A 25453-nucleotide genomic window follows, 5' to 3' on the forward strand; every position below is an offset into this window, starting at 1 on the left:
GGATGGAGCAGGGATGGAGCTTCCTGCACCCAGGAAGCAGGGGCTTCCAGTCAGTCTGGACCCTGGAACCCTGCAGAGCACATTAGGAAGCTGCCTCCAGCCTCTGTGTCATCACCGTCAGGGACTTCAAGAGCCCACCTGTCCCACCTGCCCTGGGCACCTCATCCTATGGGACGTGCCCCAGGCCAGACAGACGGAAATGCTTCCTTCAGGCCAAGAGGCCGACAAGGAGCTAAGAGTCAATGATAGTTGGGTTGTGATCCGTAGAGCACCAGGAACTCCCAGCGCTCCCTTTGAACGATGAGGACTCCCTCTTCTGGAAGCCTGCCCCGTGCCAGGCACCAGGGGAGGCGGGGGTGGGCGGGGTGGCCCACACACCCTCTCCCCATAGACCCTCACTGTCTAAACGGGGCATAAGGCAAGTGAAGACACAGGGCTAATGACTGGAATATGTAAAGTGTCACCACAAATCAATAACAGGATGAATGGCCTGGTTGAAAAATGAGAAAAGCAGTGAAGAAGTAACTCATAAAAGAATGGCTGATGAGCAACTGGGGGAAAAAGAAAACACAACTTTACCAGTAACAGAAATGGAAATAAAAGAAACACTGAGATTTTTTTTTTTTTTGCCCCCTTCCCATTAGATCAAAAGATTAGGAATGTTTGTCTGAGTGTGCACAGCAGTGGGGGAAGTGGGTGCCTTCAGATGCCAATGCTCTGCTGCTTACTGACTCTGAGCAGCCGCCTAAATTTCCCCGGGGGCCTCACCTTCCTCATCTGTACGGTGGGAACGACAGCAGCCACCGGGCAGGTTCGCGGGGGGCGGGGGTGGGGGGATTAAATATGTCATATGTAGAAAGTGCTCAGGACAGTGCCGGGCAGGAAAAGGTGCTGAATACACGGTAGTTATTTATTTGTATTGTTGCCATTGGTTCAAAGCATAAGTTGGCTCAACTTTTCCAAAGGCCCATTTGGAAGCGTGTGGCCCACTTTTAAACGTGCCCGCGAGATCCAGCTCTAAGCAAATAATCAGACAAGCGAGCAAAGGGTGACACACAATCATCAGAGCATTGTGAAGACAAAAAAATTAGAAATCACGTAAATGTCCATGAATAGGGAACAGAGGAAGCTAGATTATACTCCACCTGTCCGATGGAATACTGCCCGGCAGGCAGATCGGGGACGGTGGACATGACCCTACGGACATGGAAAGTTCCTCACGCTACATTGACGCGGCACAAAGGGGGTCATGTGACACCACCTGATACCAAGAGATGGGGTTTCCGTGTGGTTTGGGGGGGGATCCGTGTGTGGGGATATCCGCCAGGGTCCTCGCAGGACTGTCCTCCTGCCATAGCCTGCATTTTCTTCTTTGTCCCCTTTTGCATTATTGAAACTAAAATATGCACAAACAAGTGTAGGGTTGTTTGCAACGAGTTCATCAAAGCTGGGTTTTGTTGTGGTTCGTGATCGTTCAAAGGACCGAGGGCTGAATGGAAACGTGTCCTGACGCGCTGCGTCTGGGAGTGGCCCAGCGCGTGGAGTGACTTCAATCAGGATTCTCGGGGTGGGTGTGGGGGGGACAGGAAAGGTGTGGTCAGTCCTGAGGGGGGCGGAGGGGAGGCTCCATCGAGGGCGGCCACAGGGTCAGGCCGGAGGACACTGCTGGGGGGGTCAGGATCCTGGAGGAGGGGGTCCAGGCGGCGGGGGACGGGGGCGGGGGTGAGAAAAGTAGAGGAGGCCAGGCCGCGGTGGGCGGAAGGCCAGAAGCAGGGTGTGCGGGAGCTGGCGACAGGCGCGGGCCCTGACCCGGTGACTCTGTCCTTGTCCTCACTGCTCTGAGCCGGGAAGCCTGGCGGGGACCAGCTGGGGAGGTAGGTGGAGCCTCATACCGGGCCAGCTCCTCCGTGGGTCTCCCCCAGCCCACTAGAGCCTGGGCGCCCCGTGGTGCACACCGGGAGCTGGTCCCTGGGCCCCTGCTGGGACTTGGTGAGGGCCTGTGGTCAGCAGGCTTTCCCACCCCGGAGCCGTCCCCCGGCAGCCCCATCAGGAACCCCGGGGTGTCGCCAGGGTAGTGCATGGTTATGGGAGAGCCTGCGCTCCTGTCTCCAGCTGCCTCGAGCCCCGGCCACGTCCCTCGTTGGCCACAGGTGCGCTGCTGATGTTTGGGGCTCAGCTAATCCTCTGCGGTGGGCTTGTCCTATATCCTGAAGTATGGTTAGCAGCACCCTTGGCCCCGGAGCACCCCAGCCAGACACAGCCACCCAGGTGTGTCCCACCTCCCCCGGGGTGGCACGATCGCCCCAGTTGGGAACCAGGGCTTCCGAGTGACCTCCGCGGCCCTCAGCCCCTCTCCAGGACTGGACACTCCCCCTGGGGGCAGGGTCTCCCGAGCCCCAGCCGGAGCCTGTACTTGGGGACGGTGAACGGGAGCTCCAGCGCTCCCTGGACCTCCGGCCAGGTTCCGGGGCAGGGAGCACACACGGCCCAGGGAGCACTCCCAGTCCCCCTGCCGGGGCCCGCCTGCCCCGGACGCGGGAGGCCTCCTTGCACCTCCCGCACCCCCAGCTTTGGGCTGCAAGTCGCAGTGGTGGAAAGAAGCGAATCCTCTGAGTGACACAAACCTCAGTGACCTTTTTGGACAGGTGGCCCTCCTCACCTGCACGCGGGGCGGGCCTGCTGCTGACGCGGGTGCCGGGGCCTCCTGCCTGGCTCACCGCTGGCTGTCTCGGGGGGCAGCCGCCAGATGTAGCGCCCCATCCTTGACACCCGAGGCATGTAGGGGAGCTGAGTTCTCAGAACGGAGGCCGGAAGGGCACCAGAGACGGTGTGCCTCTTGAGGTGCAGGGGGGCCAGCCAGGAGGGTCCCGTGCGGGCACCGCTGGTGCACAGAGAGCTGCCCGGGGTGCTGCCAGCAAGCCCCCTGGGGCCGGGACCCGCACGCAGGAGCCTGTGCTTCCATCTCACACTCTGGTTCATAAAGATTTGGTCACACTTGATGCTGTGACGGGGTCTGAGGGGCCACAAGTGGAGCAAGAGGCCACTCTGGGCGGGCAGGGAAGCCGTGGCCTAAGCCCTGGCTACCAGGGCTCCCAGGACTCCCAGTGCTCCCAGGGCTCCCAGGGCTCACGGGGCTCCCAGGGCTCCCAGGGCTCCCAGGGCCTCAGCTCCCAGGGCTCCCAGGGCTCTCAGGGCTCCCAGGACACGCAGGGGCAGGGAAGCCTCTGGGAGAAGGCCTGTCACAGGTCCCCAGGGGGGAAGGTTGGATCCCGAGGACCAAGCACCCCCGTCCGGGCTCAGCCATGACTGTCTGTCCCCAGACTCTGTCAGCAGAAGGGCAGACATCCCACCTTCCATCCAGAAGGTGCCAGGTAGGCAGCCAACCTCTACCAACCGTCTTTACCAAGTGCTGCCACCTCAGGGCTCCTCATCTCCAAGCAATCCTGGGGTTGGGGGCCATGGGGGCCTGGGGGCCTGGAGGCCTGGCGGCCGTGGGGAGCGGTCACACCACAGCATGTGGGCTTCTCTGTGACTTGCCGTTTTTCCAAAGTGGAAAGGGATTGAGAGGTCCATGCCTGCAGGGTGGCAGGTCTTGATGAGGGGGCCGGCGAGGTGTGAGGCCCCCCGGGTTGCTGCCACTGCATGTGGCCTGGGAGGAAGAAACAGGCCATGGCACCAGATATCGGCCTTGGAGGACACGGGACGTTATGGCCAAGACTCTGGTGCCTGGGTGGCCACGGTGGGGTGAGCGGCCCTCTCCTCTCCCGGCTGCGCCTATTGTCTTTACGGGCCCACTGCTCTGGAATTGGGGGGGGGTCCCTCTCCTTCCTTCCCAGGGAGCTCTGACTGCTGTGCCTTCTGCTCTCCTGTCCTCGCACTGCCCCCTGGGTCGGGGGGACACCCAGGGCCCTGCCGCCCTCCTTTGAGCCATCAGAGTCCTGCTTTGCTTCAAAACAGGCGGAGTGCGGGGAGGCCCAGGGCCTGACTCTTGCCTCGCTGCCGCCCCGTGCCCCTGTGCTGGATTCTGGCCTCCCCGCCTCCCCAGTAGCTCTCGGTGGCCAATGACCCAGTTCCAGGCTGTACAATATAAGGGAAAGTCTGTGGGGGCAGGAGTGGGAGAGCTTCTATGTCTTCATAAAAGAGACAGGTGTGAAAGGAGAGTTCGCCGAGGCCACCTTTCCTCCTTTCGTGCTGGAATGCAGACATGACGTCCAGAGCCGCAGCAGCCATCCTGCAACTCTGCGGCACCAGGTTAACGCTGAGGATGGGGCGGAGAGATGGAAAGAACTGGGTCCTTGAGGGCCTCACTAAGCCCCAAACTGCCCGGAAGTCCCCTGTGCCCAGGGTCCCTGTTAGATAAGCAACTACTGTATGTGAGGTACAGCTAGATTCCAATTCGCAACTGAACATGGTTGGGAGGCGGGGACGTGTGACTTGCTCAGTGTGAGTGTGTGTAAAGGACACGGTGGCCATTGTCACCGCTGTGTGTATGTGCTTACACACGTGAGTGGATGCCAGATGTGTCAAGTATATGTACACGAGACCTCTGGGGTCAGAGTGTGATTCAGGTCCGGGTCCTGTGACGTGGCCCATGTCCTTGGGGCTCTCCCGACCCACGCCAAGGTGTGGTTTCCTTAACTAAATGGGGAATAAGGATGACTGACCACATGGGCAGCTACTATGTCAAGCGTCAAGATAACCAGGAAGAGGGGCACGAGCCCTAGCTCCACCTGGCAGATGGGGAAACCGAGGCTCAGAGAGGTTAGGTGATATGCCAAAGTCATGAGGCAAGCTGTGGAGAGGCTGGGAGCTGAACCAGATCTTCTGCCCTGTCGTGTGGCCTTGCACAGCACTCTGGGGGTTGGAGGGCTGCATGTGTGCAGGGAATGTGTGCACGGGGGCACGTGTGCAGGGTGTATGCAGGGTCCATGCAGGGGTGTGTGTGCACGTGGTCACACAGGCTCTCCCCGACTCCCAGGCTCCAGCGAGGCCGTCCCTGTGGAACAGGCTCCGGCTCCCTCCCGCTCCCTCCACTCCCTCTGCGCTCCCTTCTGCAAAACAGCTTCATCAGGGGCCTGGGCAACGGCTCCCTGGGGAGGCCGCCTCCCTCCTGTTTACCACCTGCGTAGGCCTCACCGCCAGGCTCCAGGCTGCCGGCAGCCAGTGTTTCCAGGCCCCAAACCCCTTCCCTCTTGCCATCTTCAAGGACCAGCATTGGTGCAGCTGCTCCTGAGAAAAGCTTCCCCTTCCTTTGCTGCCAAGACCCCCAAACAAGGGCAGCCTGGCGGGAGGGGGAGGGGGCCCGTGTGAGACAGAAGGAAGGCCAAGGAAGTCAGAGGCTCGTGGCAATGGTTCCAGGCTCCTCTTCCTGGTCCCTGAAGACAGAGGTCCACTGGGACCCCAAGCTCCAGCGGAGGCTGCTCGGTCATGGCAAACATGCCAGGGAAACCCCCCTGCTCTCACCTTACCCCGAAGGGTGCCTTTCCCTTCCTCCCTGCCCTGCCCCTGCCACCGTGTCTCTGGTGGAAGGACGTAGGGGCCCCTCAGCCCCACCTGGAGTTCAGGGCGGTCCTACTCCCGGGCCCACCCACCTGATTTTCTCACAACAAACACACTGTCCTGCTGTCCTTCCCACCAGGGAGCCTTTGATCCAACTTGAGCCCTGAGTCATTAAAAGCAAGTGCGGCCAAGGAGAGGAAAAAATTGCTCCTCTGACAGGACAAAGCCAAACACTGTCACATGCCAGGGCCACTGGCTTCCTCCCAGGAACTTGGAGAGAACTTCTGGGGGAAGGGGCAGGGGCAGGGTAGGAGCAGGGAAGGAGGCAGAGGAGGGGTGGCCTTGGCCAGGGCCTTGTAGTCCAGCTTCCTTCCTGCCCTGGCCTTGACCGGGCACCCGGGCCCTTGGGGACGGCCACCTTGCAGGGTCGGCTGTCTCTGGAGGCCTGGCACAGAGCAGGCCCGAGTGAGGGGGGCCCTCTGAGGCCCCTGCGGCTTCCCACAGCTCACTAAAGGGTTTACGAGGAGCCGGTCCCCAGACGAGTGAGCAGCTGGGGCTTGGGAGGGGTGACCCGCCTGACATCACGGCTCAGGCGCCCGTGCCTGTTCCCACATTCCCGTGGTCCTGTCCCCTGGCTTCCAGAAGACAACCCAGAGGTAGAGACAGCATCCTTCAAGAGCCTTGCCTTCTCAGTCCCCGGCTGGAGAAACTGAGGCCCAGGACTGGAGCTCAGGGGGGATGGGGGGCGGGAATGCAGACCCGGCTCTCCTTGCATTGAGCCCTCTCTTGCTGCCTGTGGGGCTGCTGCCCCGAGCTTTCAGGGTAAGGCCCCGATTGGGTTTTATACCAAGCGGATACGTCACGTAACCTTAGTATCCTCCCTCATACAGATGGGTGAGCCGAGAGGGCACGACAGACCGAGGTCACACAGCTGACACGCCGTATAGTCGGGCCTGGAACCCGGGGCAGCTGACGCCAGTGCCCGTGGCCGTGGCCCCCCATGAGGACCTCCTGCTTTAAGAGCTTTATGTGTGTCTCAGTCCCCGTGTTTTCTGTGGGGTCTCAGCAGAGCACCCTGTTGCGTGGCTCAGCCTGTGGGCCTCTCGGTTGGGTGCCAGGCACCCCCAGAGCTCCCCTTGCCCACCGGCTCAGGGGCTGGGGAGGGGCAGAGAATGGACGTCAGCCCTTCTCAGGGGAGGAGAGGGGCAGGAGGCGGGAGGGCGGGAAGGGTGGGGACAGGGGTGCCTCGGGTAATGCTCCACCCCCTGCCCCAGCTGTCCTTCCTTCTGGCTCCCTGGGGGCAGGCCCCGAACTGCACACTTTTCTCGGTCCCCATAGACTAGTGTCTGGAGCTCTTGGGTGCAGTTCCCAGCTCGCCTGTGACCCGTCCCCCTGGCACCAGTTGGGAACAGCCATGCAGGAGGCCCCATCTGGCTGGATTCCCTAACCAGGGGCACAGTGTAGACCACACAGCCCCTGAGGACCTGGGAGCCCCCCGAGGAGCGGGCAGGAGACAGGGCTCGGAGGGCTGGGCCTGGCCCACCCTGGCCAGCGGGGTGCCCACGGGCAGCAGGGGGGCCTGAGTCTCCTGTAGTCATCACCTGTCCCCCCGCCCTGACCCGAGGCCCTTTGTGGGGACAGACAGTGAGAAGGGCTCTCCCCTCCGGAGACCCCAGTGGAAAGAGCGAGGGGGACACAGGGTCCTGGCTTCCCGGGCTGCCCGGCGCTCGGCCGCTGTGACCCTGGGGACGTTGCTTCGCCACTCCCCGGCTTCGGCCTTCACCCTGTCACGGGGCATGTATTAGGTTGCTCGTGCTGCCGTGACAAAGTCCCACGGACCCCGATCGAGCCACAGACGTCTTGTCTCCCGGTCTGGAGGCTGGAAGGCCCAAGTGGAGGTGTCAGCAGGGCTGGTTTCTTCTGGTCGGGGCCGCCTTCTCCCCACGTCCTCACGTGCTCTTCTGTGCGCACCTGTGTCCTGACCTCCTCCTTTAAGGACGTCAGAGCAAGGCCACCCGATGGCCGCATCCAACCCCATCACCGCTTTACAGACCCCATGTTCAAACACAGTCGCACTCGGTTAACCTGGTGGAGGGCGGGGAGGTCGCTCGGGCCCTTCCACAGGGCGCGCTGTGAGGACGGGCGGCCACAAAACGGAGTCGCAGCAGGGCTGGGCGCTGCCGCCTGTCCCGGGTCCTACACGCGTCCCCGCGATCCCCTCACAGCTCAGAGGGTGCACCCTGGTGCCTGCACCCTGCAGTGATGGAGGCTGCGTGGCTCGGTGGGCCGTGGGTCGGGACGTGGCCTTCCAGGGCCTGTCCTGTCCCCTCTACCACAGGAAAGGGCAGGTGTGCACAGTATTCGAGGCCCGACGGAGAAATTAAGGCGCCGAGGAGCCATTCGGGGCCCCCATGGCTGTGCCCTAGCAAGAGGCTGAAGTGCCCGAGGGCCGGAGGCCCAGTCTCAGGGAGGTGGCCCCCAGGGGGAGCTGAGGATGAGGAGGCCACCACCTCCTCTACCTCGTGCTCTTGGCAGCCTGGTCTCGGGAGGTGGGAGACCGGAGGTGGGCCTGGCCTGAGCAGGGGGAGGGGCCCCGTGGCCCCCCGTCCAGGGCCCGGCGAGGCCCTGCTGGCCCAGCCTCCGCTTCCTGAGCGGGCCGCCAGGACAGGCCGGGCTGCTGAAACCCTTCCTAAAAAGGAATTGGGCTGTGATGGCCCAGGCTATTTTTAGACAATTGTGTTGAAAAATCCCCAAAGAACATGTAGCATCATGCGTTGTTTTTTTTTTTTTTTTTTTTTTTCCTTCAGGAAGAAAAGAGAAAGGGAGTACGTGGATCCCTCCTTCCCCTGGGACGGACCCCAAGGTGTCCCCTCCCTGGAGGGACCGTGGCCAGGGCCCTGCAGCTGTCCAGCTCGGGACTTGAGGCCGGAGGTGTGGCTCACAGCGGCCCCCACCTCACCCTGGGCTCTCAGAGGGTACGGGGCACATGGGGTCACCCTGCATTGCAGGCCAGGAGACTGAGGCCATGCTGTCCTTGTCCCCGGACTCGGGCTTCACGGATTTATTTGTTTATTTATTTTTAAAGAGAGAGCGTTAGCAGTGGGGAGGAGGGCAAAGGGAGAGGGAGAAGCAGGCTCCCCGTGGAGCAGGGAGCCCGGTGAGGGGCTCGGTCCCAGGTCACTCGGATCGTGACCGGAGCCGAAGGCAGACAGACGCTTAACAGACCGAGCCCCCCAGGAGCCCCCATATTTTAAATTTTAATTTTAATTTAATTTAATTTAACATCTACATATTTACTTATTTAAGTAACCTGCACACCCAGTGCGGGGCCTGAACTCACGACTCTGAGATCGAGAGTCACATGCTCCACTGACTGAGCCAGGCGGGCGCCCCAGGCTTCACTTTCTTAAAAAGCAGCTCTCTTGAGGTTTAATCGACACTCAATACACTGCATATGTTTAAAGCGTACAATTTGATATGTTTTGACACCCATGAAGCCATCACCGCAGCTGCGGTAGTGAACACGCCCATCATCCCCCAGTTCCTTTTCCCCCCCGAGACCCCCCCTGCCCGCCCCTCACTCCCCACCGGTCTGCATTCCGTCACCATAGATGAGTCTGCATTTTCTAGACTTTTCTGTAAACGGAATCACACAGTACGTTCTCTTTTGGCTTCTTTGACGCATTCTCATTATTTCAAAATCCATCCTCGTTGCCCTTCGTCTCCAAAGCTCCTGCCTTTCTCTTGCCACCAGAACCGCTGTGGGCTGTGCCCCTCCTTGTCTGTCCATCCATGTGCGGATGACCGTCTGAGCGCTTTCCACTTTGGGGCCATCATGAGGCAAGCTGCTCTGAGCACCCCTGTGCAAGTCTTCGTGGGGACGGGTAATTCCTTTTCTTCAGGGTAAATACCTAGGAGGGGAATCCCTGGGTAAATTCTATGTTTAATGTTTTAAGGAAACTGCCAGACTGCTTTCCAAAGTGGCTGCACCATCTTGCAGCCCCGCCAGCAGTGTAGAAGGGCTCCAATTTCTCCACAGCCTAGCCAACACTTGGTGTTGTCTGTCTTTTCGATTATAGCCACCCTAGTGGGTGGGAAGTGGTGTCTCCTTGTGGGTTTGATTTGCATTTCCCTCATGACTAATGATGTGGAGCATCTTTTCCTGTGCGCGTTGGCCCAGATCTCTCTAAAAAAAAAAACAAAAAAAAAAAAACACTTTTAATTTTGGAATAATGTTAGCTATGCCGAAAAGTTGCAAAGATAACACAGATACCCACATACCCTTCACTCAGTTTCCCCTAATAGTAACCCCTTATATTACCTGCCATATGTCGCCACTAAAGAGCCAACACTGCTACATGAGTATTGGTTAAATTTCAGACTTTATTCAGACATCACTAACCTATAACACTGGGTCTAGGATCCCACCCCGGGACCCACACCACAGTTGGTTGTCATGTCTCCATGGGCTCCTCTGGCTACTGTCAGTTTCTCAGACTTTCCTTGTTTGTCTGGCTCTTGACAGTTTCGTGGAGCATGGGTCAAATATTTTGCAGAAAGTTCCTCAATCTGGGTTTTTTTTGATGTTTTCTCATGACTAGTCTGGGGTTATGGGTATGGGGGAAGCAGACCCCAGAGGTGAGGTGCCTTCTCATCCCATCCCATCCAGTCCCACCGCATCTCATCCCATCCAGTCCCATCCTATCCCATCCCACCCATCCCACCCACCCCACCCCACCCCACTCCACCCCACCCACCCTATCCCATCCCATCTCATCCCATCTCGTCTTATCCCATCCCATTCCATCCCACCCCACCCAGGGTACATGCCATCCACATGACTTACTGCTGGCAACCTTGGCCTAGATCACGTGGCTCAGGTGGTATCTGGCTGGGTTTCTCCACTGTGATGTCACTCTTTTTCCCCTTTCCAAACTCTGCTCTTTAGGTCTGTGTCACTGAGTCCAGCCCACACTGTTCAAACTCTTGAAGCCTCACTTTTCTTCGAGAGTCTTCTGTGCCTGACATTTCAACACTGACACTTCACTAATCCCCAACCCTACCACTGACCCTTTGGGAGAGGTCCCAGTAGCTCCTAAACTTGGTAATGTTTAAGGGCTCCTACTAAGGATCAGGGGTCATTTAGTGAAGCCCTTTCTTGCCCTTTTTACAGACACAGAAACTGAGGCCCACAGGGAAGTGACTCATCTGTGATCACACCGCCATCAGAAGGGAAAGGACCTCAGGGCCCTGGACCAGAAGGATGTCCTGGCCTGGAGTAAATGCCCAGTAGGTACTTGTTGGTAGATGAGGTGAGTCTATGTCAAATGCACAGTAATGCACAGGCGATGAGGTCTCTCTGTGGACAACATGGACCTCCATGCAGACACCTGCCACTTCCTAGTTACCTGTACCAAGTAGGGAGTCAAGAATGAGTGATGCTGAAGGGTAGATGAGCCCACTCTCCCCTGCTGGGAACCCCGGACGCCTCCCAGGCTACCCATACAACTGAAAGGCTAGCGGAAGCCAGACACGGGGCCTCTTCTGGCTACGGACGACCCCTGAGTGGTCAGTTAGGAGCTAGAACCCCCAACGGTGAGCAGACACAGTCACATTCACAGGTGGGAGAGTCGAGGGGTAGGGCAGTTCATGTATACACATCAAGGGCATTGAAAATGATGGTGGCTCTGGGAGGGAGGCCGTGATTCAGTTGGATCCGGTATGGAATCCAGGTCGTGCCCTCCGGCAAGTCACTTGATCACTGTCTCAGTTTTCCCATCCATAAAATGAGGGCAAGCTCTGCACCTTCCTTTTGTATTATGTTTAATTACTTTTTTGTTTTTATCTTTTTATTTTTTTAAAACATTTTTTTTTTACAATTTTATTTTATTTTATTTATTTATGATAGGCACACAGTGAGAGAGAGAGAGAGGCAGAGACATAGGCAGAAGGAGAAGCAGGCTCCATGCACCGGGAGCCCGACGTGGGATTCGATCCCGGGTCTCCAGGATCGCGCCCTGGGCCAAAGGCAGGCGCCAAACTGCTGCGCCACCCAGGGATCCCTTAAAACATTTTTGAAATTTAAATTCAATTTGCCAACATAGAGTATGACCCCCAGTGCTCGTCCCATCATGTGCCCTCCTCAGTGCCCGTCCCTCAGTCTCCCCATCCCCCCACCCACCTCCCCTTCCGAAACCCTTTGTTTCTCAGAATTAGAAGTCTCTCGTGGTAGGTCTCCTTCTCTAATTTCCCCCACTCAGTTCCCCTCCTTTCCCTTATTATGCTTAATCACTTTAATACACTTCAGCAAGCTCAGTGCATATACATACATATATGTTAATTTTGATGTACACCTAGAGATGTTCACTTAGTATTTCAAGAAGTCTAATCAGGACGACACACTCCAGGCTGGTGGGTTGGCACCTGAAGGACTCTAACCAGAAGCCCTCGATCCGACAGCAGCTATGACCTGCTTAGCATTATCTTACCTTCCATCAGGTCCAGAGGGCTTGGGGGCGTGCGAATTAGTATAAGGGGTATGAAAAGTGCTCGTCTTGGGAGATGGTGAAATTAGTGGCAGTAACGTGTGAATGACCCCACGATTAGTGTGGATTGGCTGGTAACAGTGTACGGGCACCTCTGAGGTGACCAGAACTCGGGAGGAGCCCAGGACCAAAGACTCCACCTGCTTCTGTGTCCAGATGCCCTTGGAAGATTTTGTTGCCTGAACTGACCAGAAGGGAGGCCGACTTCTGAATCTCGCCTTCAGCACCCGGTTGCGCCAGCCTGGTCCAGGGAGGGCTTCTCGGTGCCTGAGATGCTTCAGAGCTGGGATGCCACCTGACCCAGACCGGGGACCCGCTCTGGCACCTGCTTGCCGATGGCACCATCTGCCTGTGTATGTGTTTGCCGGGGGCTCAGCGGGCAAGGTGAGCTCGTCACTCAGGCGGGTGACGAAGGGCCTCCGTGTAGGGCTGCGGGCAGGCTGGGCCCACCAGCTGGCTTTCAGTGGGTTTAAAGACCGGCTCCTAGAATTGTGTTTTTTTTTTTTAAATTTTTATTTTATTTTATTTATTTATGATAGTCACAGAGAGAGAGAGAGGCAGAGACACAGGCAGAGGGAGAAGCAGGCTCCATGCACCGGGAGCCCGATGTGGGATTTGATTCCGGGTCTCCAGGATCGCGCCCTGGGCCAAAGGCAGGCGCCAAACCGCTGCGTCACCCAGGGATCCCAGAATTGTGGGGGTTTAAATGAGGTAACCCACAGACAGTGTGCAGGGTGCTTCCTGTACAAACCCACCTCCCCCGTAGAAGTCTACCTCCCGGGGGACCGTGCTAAGTGCTGGGGTGGGAGGCGTGTGAGTTTGTGAGTGGCTTGGAGTGTGGATGCTGGAGTCAGGTGACCTGGGTTCGAATCCTATCACAGCGTCACCCAACCTGGGGCAAGGTCCTTCACCTTCTGAAGAAGCCCTCGTTTCTCACCTGTCCCAGTGTCTGTTCCAAGAGTATCCAGCTCCTCAGGTTGTCAGTACTGGAGGCGTTAACCCGAGCGCGATGCTCAGATCAATGCCTGGGCCGCAGGGCGGGCTCGGGACGTGAGCTACAGCAGTAGTCGTTCCACCGCGTGCCACACGCCTATGCCATGACTCCAGCGGCCGACGATGGGGACGGGTTGAATCACTTACAGGGCATTGGATGATGGATGTTTATGGTGTCTTTAAATTGTCTACTGAGTTCAGTGACAAGCAGATATGAAGAGACAAGCTCCATAAGTACTATCTGCGGTAAAATTTCCACTTCGTTATAAAATACCCTCATAGGAAAGTGCTGGAAGGCAGCCAGCCAAAACGCCTGAGAGGACAAACAGTAGAGGGTGAAATTTAATGACTTTGGTCTTAATACGTCTGAGATTGACCGTGGTGGGCACGGTTGGCAGAAGGACAGCTCCCGGAGATGTCGGTGTCCTCATCTTTGGAAACTTGCACATGGTACCTTCCAGGGCAAAGGGGACTTTACAGATATGATTAAACCAAGGATCTTGGTATGGGGAGAATCTTCTGGATCATCGAGGTGATGACAATGACAGGTCCTTACATGTGAAAGGAGGAGGCAGGAGCGCAGGTTGTTGAAGGGGATGTGAGTCACTGCTGGCGTTGAAGACGTAAGGAGGCTGCGAACCAAGAACACGGGCTGCCCCCAGGAGCTGGAACCATTCCAGACGGAATGTGGCCCTGCTGGTACCTTGATTTTTGTCCTGTGCGACCTAATTTCCGACTTCTGATTTCTGGAACTCTAAGCTAATAAACGTGTTGTTTTAAGCCACTACGTCCGTGGCAATTTGCTACAGCAGCAGATCGGGAGATTAATACAGGGGGCGTGTATTTTACAGTCATAAAAGAAAAGAAAAAGCTGTTATTTATTTACGCATTTATGCGTTTATTTTTTACAATGTTGTGGGTGAACTAGCTTCATTTCCCCACGGGGCTGTGTGTACCCACAGCGTCGACAGGGACGGCCCAGGTTCGCGATGTTAACCGAAACGAGGCGTAGTCTGTAAACTAGTTCCACGCACTTGAAAGCCAGAGAGTTCAAAACACTGTACCGAAGAGTCTTGTCTCTGAGTTTTACCCGGTTTCTTATTTAATATCACTGTTTTCAAGACCACTGTGGACGAAATAAAAATATTTATTAAAGGGAACTCAGTTACCTTGAACAACCATATGTATATATGTATGTGTTATGAACAACCTGGCTGAATGAAATAAAGCTGACCCCGTATTTTCAGCGTAGAGAAGCTCTTTCCTCTTCAGGTGGTCAGATGGGCAGATCCTTGCTGCCAGCCGTCGGATGGGCAGCCCCCTTTGCGTGCTGGGGGAGCCCGGCCACTAGCACAAAGCACAGAACCCCAAGCTTCTTGGCTGTGGTTGGCTCCCGGGAAGTCTGCACACAATCCTCTTTGAGGCAGAGAAGCCCAGGCTCCAGCATCTCTCCATGGGGGGCCCTTCCCGAGGCTCGGTGTCCCCACCTCACAGAAGTGTCCCCCGACCACCAGTCTCATGTAACCCTCCACCTATCACTTAAAGTTTCTGGCGGAGGTGGGGTGCCTGGGAGGCTCAGTGTGTTAAGGGTCTGCCTTTGGCTCAGGTCATGATCCGGATCATGATCTCTTTCCCTCTGTCCCTCCCCCTGCTTGTTTTTTTTTTTTTTCTCTCTCTCTGCAATTAAAAAAAAAAAAAAATTTGCTCTGGCAGGTCCTGGCATGTGTTTACATCTGTTGGCAGCCCACCTCCCCAGTCCCCATCCAGATCAGGGCAGGAAGACACAGGGGGGATCCTGTGTCCAGGGCAGGGGTAGCTAACAAAGGAAGGGTGGCCTAGTTACTGCTAGGGTGGGGTTCCATATTGGGGAGCCCCGGGGGACTTGAGGGGGTCCGCCTTCCCAGCAGCTGTACCCTCCTGGGTGCTGCCGAGGGGCAGTAGGGCTGGGGGTGGAGCTGAGACTCAGTCTGGGATTCTCCTTCCCACCATGACCTTGGGGAATGGACCCACTGGGGGTACGGGGTGAGGAGGGGAGGCTTGGCTCTGGCCTGAGTAATTATAAACACCCCGGGGTGGGGGGACGTGGGGGGACGATCAGAGCATGTACACTCCTGCTCGTTTTCCACATACTCTGAATCTCTGCAGTGACCTTGTTCTGCCCATTTGAAGATGAGAAAACTATGCCTCGGGGAACATGAGTGACCCAGTGACCCTCCCCATGGGTCCACGGAGAGCCGGTGTCCAGGCCCGGATTCAAGCTCAGCAGACAGCACAGGAGGGCAGAGCTGGGAGTCACCTCCCTGCTCAGGCTGGCCGGGTCCAGGGCGTCTGGATGACCCTATGGGGCAGAGGAGGCATAGCGGATGGGAGGCCACCAGCTGGGCCCCCAGGGCCCCCAGCCAGGCCCTCACCTCCTCCTCCCCACGGAGAGGGACTCCTGGCATGCTGCTGCAAACAGCTGTGTGTGCGAGGGCGAGAAGAGGGCCGCACGTCCCCTCCTGGCCGCCCAGGCCGCCTGGCAGGTCCCAGAGCCACTCACATCACCCGCTTGCCAGGCAGGGAAGGAAGGAGCATGTCCTGTGGTGTCCCCCCAGGACCAGGCCCCAAGCTCCATGCACATTACGTTAATGCACCCAACAGCCCCCTAAAGGGAAGTGTCACCCACTTTGAGACAGGGGCTCGACACCCTTTTCCATTGGAGGTGACGTGACCAGGAGGAGCTGGAATTCCAGCCAGATCCATGTGACCCACAGCCCAGCGGTCAATCACCAGGAAACCCTATTGTCCTCAGGGTCAGGGGCCAACCAGCAGAAGGTGGGGGAGGCAGGGAGGGCTGTGGAGGCCGTGGGTGGCCCAGATGGGCGGCCAGACCCCCTGGCTCTGGACAGACTCGTCAAAGGCGCCCCGTGACGGCCTGTCACCTCCCCGTAGCCAGCCCCACGCAGGGCCTGACCCCGGGAGGGGTCCTGCTCCAGCCTGGCCCCAGAGCCCCAGAGCCCCAGAGCCCCAGAAGGCGGCCCCACGGGGCAGTGTGCCCCACCTGGTCGCCCCTCGCCCTCCGCTGCCTGCTGCCTCCCACGTCGGTCCCGGAGTCAGGCTGGCCGGGGAGCCTCTCCCCGCCGGACCTGAAGCCCAGGGAGGGAGGCGACTCAGTCGGGGTCAACCCCAGGTGGGGTGGGTCTGGGTCTCCCAGGGCATGGCGTTGAGGGGGGCTCCCCAGCTGGGCTCCGAAAGACCTTCTGGAGAAGGAGGCCTTGCTTGTCGGGACGTTTGCAGGATGTCCTTTTCCGGGTCCCCCCAGCGGCAGCCGGCGGGGGCGGGGGCGGGGGCAGCAGGAAAGGAGTGACCACCAGCGGGGAGGAGGCCTGGTGGTGGGAGCAGCTCGGGGCACAGCCCCCTGGGGCCGCCCCTCTGTCACAGTGGGGGGGACATGGGGACTTGCTGTCCGCATGGCCTGACCTTGCCCCCCTGCACCCCGGAAGCAGCTGCCAAAGGTCTTTGGGGTTAGCTGGCAGTGGGTGGCTCTGAGGGGCAGGAGGAAATAGAGAGGGGAAGGGAGAGGGGACCGGGGAGGGCAGGGGAGGGCAGGAGCGGGCAGGGGGGCAGGGGGATGCAGGGGAAGGCAAGGGAGGGCAGGGGGAGCAGGAGAGGGCTGGGGGATACAGGGGAGGGTGGGAGAGGGCAGAGGGGGCAGGGGAGGGCAGGAGAGGGCAGGGGGACAGGAGAGGGCAGAGGAGGGCAGGAGAGGGCTGGGGGGTGCAGTGTCGGGCAGGGCGGCCTCAGAATCCCCTTCTGCTGCCCCCACACGTCACCCTGCTGCCCAATCTAGTGAGTACTGTGTGCGGGGGTGGGGGAGTCCTCTCTGGGGGGATGGGGACTAGAGTTTCCTGGGGTGCTGTTCAGAGAGGCTGAGCAGAGCTTCGGGGGGGGCAGACAGGAGGGCAGGGGGGATGACGGGGCAGGGAGGGAACTGGGGGCCGCCTCCTGGGGCAGCTCCGTGGGGTGTCACGGAGGCGACAGGCACGCCAGGGCCCAGGAAGCCTCGCTCCCACTGGGGACACGGGAGCTTAGAGGGCCCCAGCCCTGGGGGTGTGCAGGCCCTGGCCCCTGCCCCCCCCGGGCCCTCGTCCCTGGCAGGGGTGGCTCCCTATGCAGGGGCACCCCCCTCCGACCCCCTCCCCGGGGTCCACTCGCCCTGACGCCCCCCCGATGCCCTCCCGCAGGCCGAGCGCTCTCCTCACCCTCCCCTGCACCCTGACCCCCGCCCCCCCACGGGCCGCGAGGAGAGGCTGCCACCCCAGCGGGCCCCAGGGGCAGGTGCTCCCCGGGAGGCACCCGAGCCCCAGCTGCACCCGCTCCCCGCGGCCCCTGGGCAGTGACCCCTTGGGAGAGCCGTCTACACTGAGGTCTTTCTTCCCCAGCCTTGGCCGCAGCCCACACCCCGCGGCCCAAGCAGCGTGTCCGGGTCACCTGGGGCCCGGCGGGGCGGGAGCAGCAGAGGGGTAGTTCTCAGGGCGGCGGCTGGAAGCGCAGGGTCGCAGCAGGGTCAGCCCGGATCCCCTTGGTGTCTACACCCGGCAGGAGGCGGGCCCCGCATTACACCCTCATCTTGGGCCCTCGTCGCCGGCCTGGCCAGCAGCTCGCCCCGGGCCGTCTCACACCCAACCTGGACCCACACACGGCCGCTGTCCCCGCGGCCTCCTCCGGGCTGGGGACGGGACCTGGGCCTCGCCGCCTCGCGGCCTCTGGGGTCCGACCCGTGGGAGTGCGCCCTCTGGCTCGGTCCTCAGGGTGGTGGCCCGCGACCACGGCCGCCCTCCTCCCCCAAGCCAAAGGGACTTTGCAGATGGGATCCCACGAAGAGCCCCGAGGTGGGGGCTGCCCTGGGCTCTGGGGGGGGGGGGCGCTGACCCTCCCTCCGACGGGCAGAAAGGACGGGGGCAGAGGAGATGTAGCGACGCCAGCCCCAAGGTGCCGGGCCGCGGGGCCGCAGCCAGAGGATGCGCGTGACCTCTCGAAGCGGGTTCTGTCCTAGAGCCTCCGGGGAGGACACGGCCCCCAACACACACCTCCACACTGTGGGAGCGTAAACGTGGGCTGTTTGAAGCCACAAAGTTTGTGGTAATTTCTAAATCTTTTGCAGCAGCCTCAGGACGCTAAGGCACACCCAGAATGTGGGCCAGGGGGCCCTACGTGATTCGGCCCCCGCTGAACCCTCTGGCTCGCGGTCTCCGCCCTCTCCTGCTTTACCACCCTGTCCCCCTCCTGCCTCTGAGCCTTTACACTTGCTGTTCCTGCTTCCTGGGACGCCTTTCCGCCACAGATCCACCTGGCCTGTTCTGGCCACATGATGACTTATTGGAGCCTTTTCTTTCCTTTTCTAAGAATTATCTACTTATTTTAGAGAGAGAGCACATGTGTGGAGGGGAGGGAGAGGGAGAGAGAAATCTCAAGCAGATTCCCTGCTGAGCGGGGAGCTCTACATGGGGCTCTATCCATGACCCCGAGATCATGACCCGAGCTGAAAGGAGGAGTCAGATCTTAACCGCCTGAGCCCCCCAGGTGCCCCTATCAGAAGCTTTTCTAACCACCTTCCATAAAATCAGAACTCCCGACACCCCCCAGTACCCCCCACGTGGATCACTATGTTTATATGGCATAAGATGCATTATGTATTTCTCTATTTCCTTCCACAAAAATATAAGCCCCATTTATATGTCCTGCGTACCCTTGGTGCCTGTAGTGAGTGCCTGGTGTTGTAAGCACTCTGGGTATTTGTTGGATGGATGGATGGATGGATGGACAGATGAATTTTACAGATGGGGCGACTAAGACCAGGGAAGAGGAATACATCAAACACGGTGTCTCCTACCTCCTGCCGCCCCAAACTGCCTCTGCTGGGCAGCCTAGGACGTTGTTCAAAGGTTTATCTCCTAGGCCCAGGGTTTCAATCCTGGTTCTGTCAGGTGACCCCAGGCTGGTGTCTTACCTACTCAGCTTCTGCTCCCCGATCTCGAATGAATGAATGAATGAATGAATGCTTTCCCTTGGTTGGGAAAGCCCTGCAGGCTAGAAGACCAGAACTGGGACCAGGAGCAGGAGCAGGAGCAGGAACAGGAGCAGGAGCAGGAGCAGGAACAGCAGCAGGAGCAGGAACAGGAACAGGAACAGGAGCAGGAGCAGGGAGAGATTACGGGGAGCAGGAGGGGCTGCAGGGCCAGGCTGCAGGCCCCCGGAGCACGGACTTGACTCCAGGAGAGAGCTGGGGAAGCCACAGCACAGGTTTGGGGGGCAGAGGCCAGACCCAGTCCTCATCTTATGAGGGACCCTCAGGGCTGTCAGAGGATGGGCTGCCAGGCCAAGTGGAGGTGGAGAGGATGCTGCAGTGGCCCAGCCAGAGGTGCTGGGGTTGCCGGTCGACAGGGTGCTGGGGACACTGGACATGTGATCTGGAGAGAAATGACAAGACTCTGAAAGGTGCAGGGTGGGGAGCAGGTGGGATTGAGGAATAGGACTGCCTGTGGGGTTGGGGAGAGGTCTTGAACGGGTGGGGGTGAAGGGGCCTCCTAGACACTTGCTCTGCTTGCTCACGTACAATGGAGACATATAGGCTCCCATGATGGGAAGGTCTGGGGCTCCAGAGCTCAGGCTAGGACTCTGGGAGCCAGCCCCCCCTTTCCTGAGTTGACCTCATTCTCAGGCAGGCTGCCCCACAGGTGCCTGCAGCCAGCAGCAACCCTAGGCTGCATCCTATTAGGATGGCCAACCCAACAGAGAGACAGATTCTGCTAATATTTCCATAACCCAAGTCCTGGGGGTGGGGTGGGGGCTCCCATCAGCTGAGCACGGACCACTTGCCCGAACCTGAACCACTAACACTGGGGGTGGGCTGGCAGGGCTTCCCCAACCCCCGCCCCGGCCCCTGTGCTGTCTTCCAGGCGTGTGGGGGGGGGTGTCGGGGAGGGGATTGGGACACTTTGGAGGGGCTGGAGGGCGGGCAGGCACACAGGAGCATCCCCAGGGCGCTGCACAGGCTGGCGTGCATGGGGTTTTCTGAGGGAAGGCCCGGCCCAGGGCTGGCTTGGGAGATAAGGGCCGCTAGGGTGCCCGGAGCAGCCCCAGCCTCCTGCCTTCCTGGTCCTGATCTGGGCAAGCCTCTCGCTCCCGCGAGCGGCGGATGGCAGGGCTGGGCTCTGCCCCTGCGGCCCCGGTGAGCTGCCGCCCCACTGGACGCCCGCCCTCTCCTGCCGGTAGCTCCGCTTGAGAAATCCCACCGAGGCGCATCCACAGCCTCAGGTGCCGCCTGGTGACGTCAACGCCGAGGCCAGGGTGGGGAGCAGGTGCTGTGCCCGTGGCCTTTGCTACCACTGTCACACCCTAGTCCTCAGCTGCCCCATCACCTGCCTGCCCAGAGAGTCAGGACGGCTGTGCTCAGCTGGGCTGGGGGGGGGCCTTGAGGGCGAAACTCAGCTCCCCCACCTGCATTTCCTGGGGTCCCTGACAAGGTGAGGGATTGGAGGTCTGCTCAGCTTCTCTCTGGTCCTTGCCCTTTAGTATCCACTTCACTGCCTGGAGTCAGCCTCCGGCTTCACATCTGGCCCCCACCCCTCTTGGTGGCAGGAGGGCTGCTGAAATTCCAGCCTCACGGGGGTGGGGGGTGGGGGGTGGGGGGTTAAGTCCAGCAGGAGAGCAAGAGCTTTTCCTGACAGCTCCCCCGCTAGTGGGCCCCTTCAGGTCACATGCTCGTTCCTAATCCTCTTTGCCCACGAATGCAGATGTCCCCGGGCCTGTCCCCTGCTCCCGACCCAGACGACTTGGGAGTGGTGGGAAAAGTGACTTCCCACGGGACACTCAGGGCTAGGTCCCTGGCGCCAAGGGCTGACCCGGCCAGGGCAGGTGTGGGCGCCAACAACTTCCCCACCCCCCGGGGACTGAGCCTTACCCCCTCGGCTCTGTGGGCTTCCAGCAACGACACGGGCCGCGAGTCCATTTAAAAATCATTTTATTATTAACATCATCTTCCCATTTAGCCAAGTGTCTGTCATGTATAAGGAATGTCGGTAAATATTCCATTTGAAGCATCTTTGTACATATTTCCATCGATAAATAAACTCTGAATTCACATAAAAAAGTTAAACTTAAATAGCTCCTATTTCCTTCTCTTGTAACAGGCATATAGTGGTGAAATAGAAACATTCTCGAACTCAGGCTTTGCTCTAAGTGAGGACAGGAATTCACATGGTACAATTATTGACAACAGAACCAAGAAATTGTCAGCTGGTGTCCTGGCTTTGGACGAGGACCGAGGTGGGAAACAGAAAATTCACATTTGGTTTTCCGGGCCGCGGGTGGGGCAGGCGTGGTGACGGGGAGGAGAGATTTCTTTACAGCTCTGATAAAAATAATCTGCTCTGCCACTGAATTTTAACTCTGAATATATTCTTCTACATTTGCTGATTAAGTCCATTATCATTTGACTTTACAACGCAGATGTCGACTAACGAAATATGGCACGTAATCCGTTTTGAACGTCAGGAGGTTCCAAGACTATCACTGGGCTGGCCAGGAACGACGACAGAAATGCGCGAGGAGAGCGAGCGATGATCGGGGCTTGTTGGGTTAGTTCACTGCGGTCAATCGCACGTCCGTCCGGCCGTCCGTCTGCCCGTCTGTCCGCGGCCTCGGTGCAGGGGGGTGGGGGGGCGCCCCAGGCGGGGGCGGGGGGGACAGAGCGGCAGTGAGGCTGGCAGGTGCCTGCTCAGAGCACCCGGGGGATGATGGTGAAGGGCACCGCGGGGCTGCTGGCTTCCAGCTCCAGGGCCGTCAGGAAGCACTCGGTGGCCGCCGCGTCGTTGCCCTGCGCCTGGAGGACCTCGCCCAGGCCGTTCCAGACCTCGTGGGCCGTCGAGTTCACCTGCACCGCATCCCGGAGGATCTTCTCCGCTAGACTGTAGCGGCCCAGCTGATGGAGGATCAGGGCCTGCGGGCGGCGGAGAGACAGACAGACAGACAGACAGTCAGAGAGGCCCTGCACCTGCAGGCTCTTGCCTGTGCCTGAGCATCTGCAGGTTGTGGGGGGGCTGATGTCCATGGGGCTGGGCACCCAGAGGTGCCAACGCTCCCCGCATGCAGGGGCAACGGCTGGGGCGCGGCTTGCCCTGTAGGAGGCGGCCCCGCTCTGCCGCTTTAGAAGGACGAGACCTGCAGTCTCCCGGGGTTCAGGCGGGCCCTGAAGGCCCGGGGTGGGGGGGCACGTCAGAAGGGACGCTCTGTACCGACCCGTGCTCCTCACCTGAAGAAACGTTGTTCGTGGTGTTACCATTGCAATGACTGGAACAGGATTGTCCCCCCACCAGAAACCAGCCCCTGCTTTCACCATGCCCACTCACCCCAAGCTCGGCTGTCACCTTACACAGCCTCATGTTATTTTATTTTGCTTCAAAGATTCATTTATTTGAGAGGGAGGGAGGGAGAGAGAGAGAGAGAGAGAGAGAGAGAGAACTCGAGCAGGTGCAGGTGCAGAGGGAGAGGGAGAGAGAAGCAGGCCCCCCTCAGAGCACAGAGCCCGACCCGGGGCTCGACTTCACGACCCTGAGGTTGTGACCTGGGCTGAAATCAAGATTCAGATGCTTCACCCACTGAGCCCCCCAGGCGCCCCCACCTCACACAGTTTTAATTAGGATGTAGGCAACGGTCCCCCGATATTTTACTGGAACCATGTTCCCGAGCTGCTCTCTTTGAGCCAAGGACAGAGCCTCATTTCCTCGACCTCTCCCTCACCGGCCGCCTCGGGATGTGCCCACTCTCTCTACTACTGTAAATCACGCTGTGATGAACATCTTTCCAGACAGTGGCGCTGCGCCCTATAGAGCAGCCCGGGTCAAATCTGTCCTACAGTCCCCTACCCTGTGGGCGAATGGGACCCTACTTCTTCTGGGTATGAACAGACAAAGGAAACTGCTCGGGAGCAGGACCATGGGGTGGGCGCAGGCTTCTCCTGGATGGGGCTCAGTGGGACCAGCTTGACGACCTTTGGGGGGTTCCTCTTTTAGAGCAAATGTCCCCACAGTGGCCTGACTGGGTTGGAGGATATGCCTCTTTATAGGGTTCTCCAAAGGCTCTGCAGGTGAGATCCCCACAGGGGCAGGGCCTTCAGAGCCACAAGCAGGGTGTCAGGGGCCGGTCCCCCAGCCCCTACCACGGTGACTTCGGAGGCACAGACCCGCCCTCCTTACTAAAACCTGCATTTATTTATTTATTTTTAAGGAGCCATGGAGGTGAACTGTTTGCCACGTCTCTGTTTACACCTTGTTAGAGGACGGCGATTCACCCACGATCACAAGTGTCTAGACTGTTGTTGAACTTCTGAGATTTCTTTCCTTTGAACACAAGTTTTTGGTTTTTTAAATTGGATTCGTTGAACTTGTGTTGGCTGGTTTTTTTCTTTTTTTCGTCACTTCAAAGCTCTGCAAGTTACCCTTTCAAAGAGCTGACACGTGTTCAATTCCACCCTGCTCAGGAGCTGTCTGCTTTATCTCGGCAGACAGGAACCAACGTGGGTTTCTTCTCCTGGGCTGGACACTCGCTGGCCGGCCGCCCACCTCCCCACTCCCGCGAGGCACTGCCCCCGGCCAGAGTGAATGGTCACCTGGGACACGGGGGCTCTCCCGCGGGTGGCAGCACCTTCCCTTCGCACAGGGACTGTGCCGTTTAGGCCTCCCTTAGCCCATGTTGGCTTCCAACAGTGGAGGTGGACATGAGAGCCTCTCCTCCTTCTCTTTGCTTTCATATATTTGTTGACAACTGAGCTCTATCCCTTGCCAGACCAACTTCGGAATCATTTCTTTCGTGCCCTTTGAGGGCTGAATCGTGCACCCACCAAGTCTCCAGGGGTGCATGGAGGAGCCTGGCATGTGCAGGGTCGTGTCTTCCCTCCCAAGAATGTGGCCCGCCCACCGGTCCCTCGTACCTCATCCTAAATCTCCCAGTGAGGCCTTGCACTTCCTTTTTGTGCCCCCCCCGAGCTGCCTTCCTGAGCGAGGAGGCCGAGGAGGAGGCTGGTGCAGCAGGACCTCAGTGTCAGCTCTACTCTGGGAGGAAAACCGAAAGGAAACAGTATTCGTTCCCTTTCTTAACGTCTCTCCGTGCTTAAACCACGGCCACGCTGGAGTCCAGATCCTAAATCAGACCTGTCAGAGCCAGGGCTCTGGGCAGCAGGGTGGCCCCCTCCCTGAAGCATTAGGACAAGAGCAGTGGCCTTGCAATTAGGATTTCATGGTGCCTTTGGGAATTTCTCTCGGCCTATGGGCCTTCCCGTTCTCCAGAGGGAACTGCTGGGTTTCAGCTGCCTTGCCCAGGCTGGTGAGGGTCAGGTGTGCAGAGACCACCAGGGACAGGTGCCATTCCCCACCCGTGCGTGGGCAAGGGAGCAGGGGCAAACGCCCAGCATGGACCTGGCGGCTTCCTGGCCAGACGGTGCATAGTGGTAACAGCAACACGGGCTTTCCCGGTGTTTATACTGCACCAGGCGCCGTTCCCGGGGCTTATATCCTTTAGTTCATTTAACCCACCCAGGGAGACCCCGAAGTAGTTTCTCCTGGGCACGGCTGGGATAGGCCCTCACCTGGCTGCCCAGCCTGCTGCTGTTTGCTGAGGAGAAAGATCCCGCCACGGAGGAGCACCCATCACCCAGAGGGGAAATCTCCCAACGCACACACCCCGTTGGGCAGGTGAGCAAACTGGCTTCTACAGCCCTGTCGCTGGCCCCGGGCGCACAGCTGCCTCCTGCACATCCGAATTCTTAGGGCCTGAAATCCATTTGGGTGCAGAGCCCAGGGTGGGCCAGGAGTCAGGGGTCATCTCCATCTCCTGGCGCGGTGCTGTGCACCCCCCCCCCGGCCCTCCTTCAGAGAAACTCGCACTCCTTGGTCCTGGAGGTCAGGTGGGAAAGGGCGGGAGGCCTTCCCGAAGTTCTGAGCAACAGAACATGAGGACCAATGAGCTCCTGCCTCCTTTTCTTCCAGGGCAGGTTATGAGCTTGAGCTCAGTCTAGAACATTCCAATTTAACTGACGGAGAAGCAGGAGGGAGGGAGGGGGGTCTGGGTGATGGCAGCAAGCAGAGCCATGAAGATTACACAAGTTGCCTTGTACCCACCCCTTCAAGGTAGGACCTCCTCAGTGCACCAAATTACCGAACACACGCAGCCTTTTTCTGAGCGGCCCGTCACACCTGCTGCACGTGCTGGGCCAAGGGTGGACGAGGGGCAAGCCCCTGGTGAGGTGGAAAGAGGCATCCTTGGTTTCTTGGCCGCAGGCTTAGAGCATAATTTAGGTTCCGCTGGGCTGGGCTGCTGTCAGTCAGCCCCATGCTGCTTCCTTCCCAACAGGCGTGACGCTAGGCACCCGTACTTGGCTC

General features: G+C 59.0%; 1 protein-coding gene and 1 long non-coding RNA gene across 10 annotated transcripts in view; one reads left to right on the plus strand and one right to left on the minus strand.

Annotated features, from left to right (window-relative positions):
* LOC144321043 (uncharacterized) overlaps nucleotides 1–14277 on the plus strand; it is a 30355-nt gene extending 16078 nt beyond the window's left edge. For 2 of the 4 annotated variants that reach the window (XR_013386748.1, XR_013386747.1), the window contains 4 exons: nucleotides 9254–9383; nucleotides 10673–10811; nucleotides 12201–12428; nucleotides 12991–14277. This is a non-coding gene — a long non-coding RNA (uncharacterized LOC144321043). The remainder of the gene's footprint in view (nucleotides 1–9253; nucleotides 9384–10672; nucleotides 10812–12200; nucleotides 12429–12990) is intronic. The other 2 variants (XR_013386750.1, XR_013386749.1) reach the window with 2 other exon arrangements.
* Nucleotides 14278–21022: 6745 nt separating this feature from the next.
* Nucleotides 21023–25453, minus strand: part of TTC7B (tetratricopeptide repeat domain 7B) — a 250364-nt gene continuing 245933 nt past the window's right edge. For all 6 annotated transcript variants that reach the window (XM_077910343.1, XM_077910344.1, XM_077910342.1 and 3 more), the window contains one exon: nucleotides 21023–22017. In XM_077910343.1, the coding sequence (XP_077766469.1) occupies nucleotides 21796–22017 (222 nt within the window). In that variant the 3' untranslated portion in view covers nucleotides 21023–21795. The remainder of the gene's footprint in view (nucleotides 22018–25453) is intronic.

Source organism: Canis aureus, chromosome 9, assembly GCF_053574225.1.
Source record: "Canis aureus isolate CA01 chromosome 9, VMU_Caureus_v.1.0, whole genome shotgun sequence".
NCBI classification, from domain to species: Eukaryota; Metazoa; Chordata; class Mammalia; order Carnivora; family Canidae; genus Canis; species Canis aureus.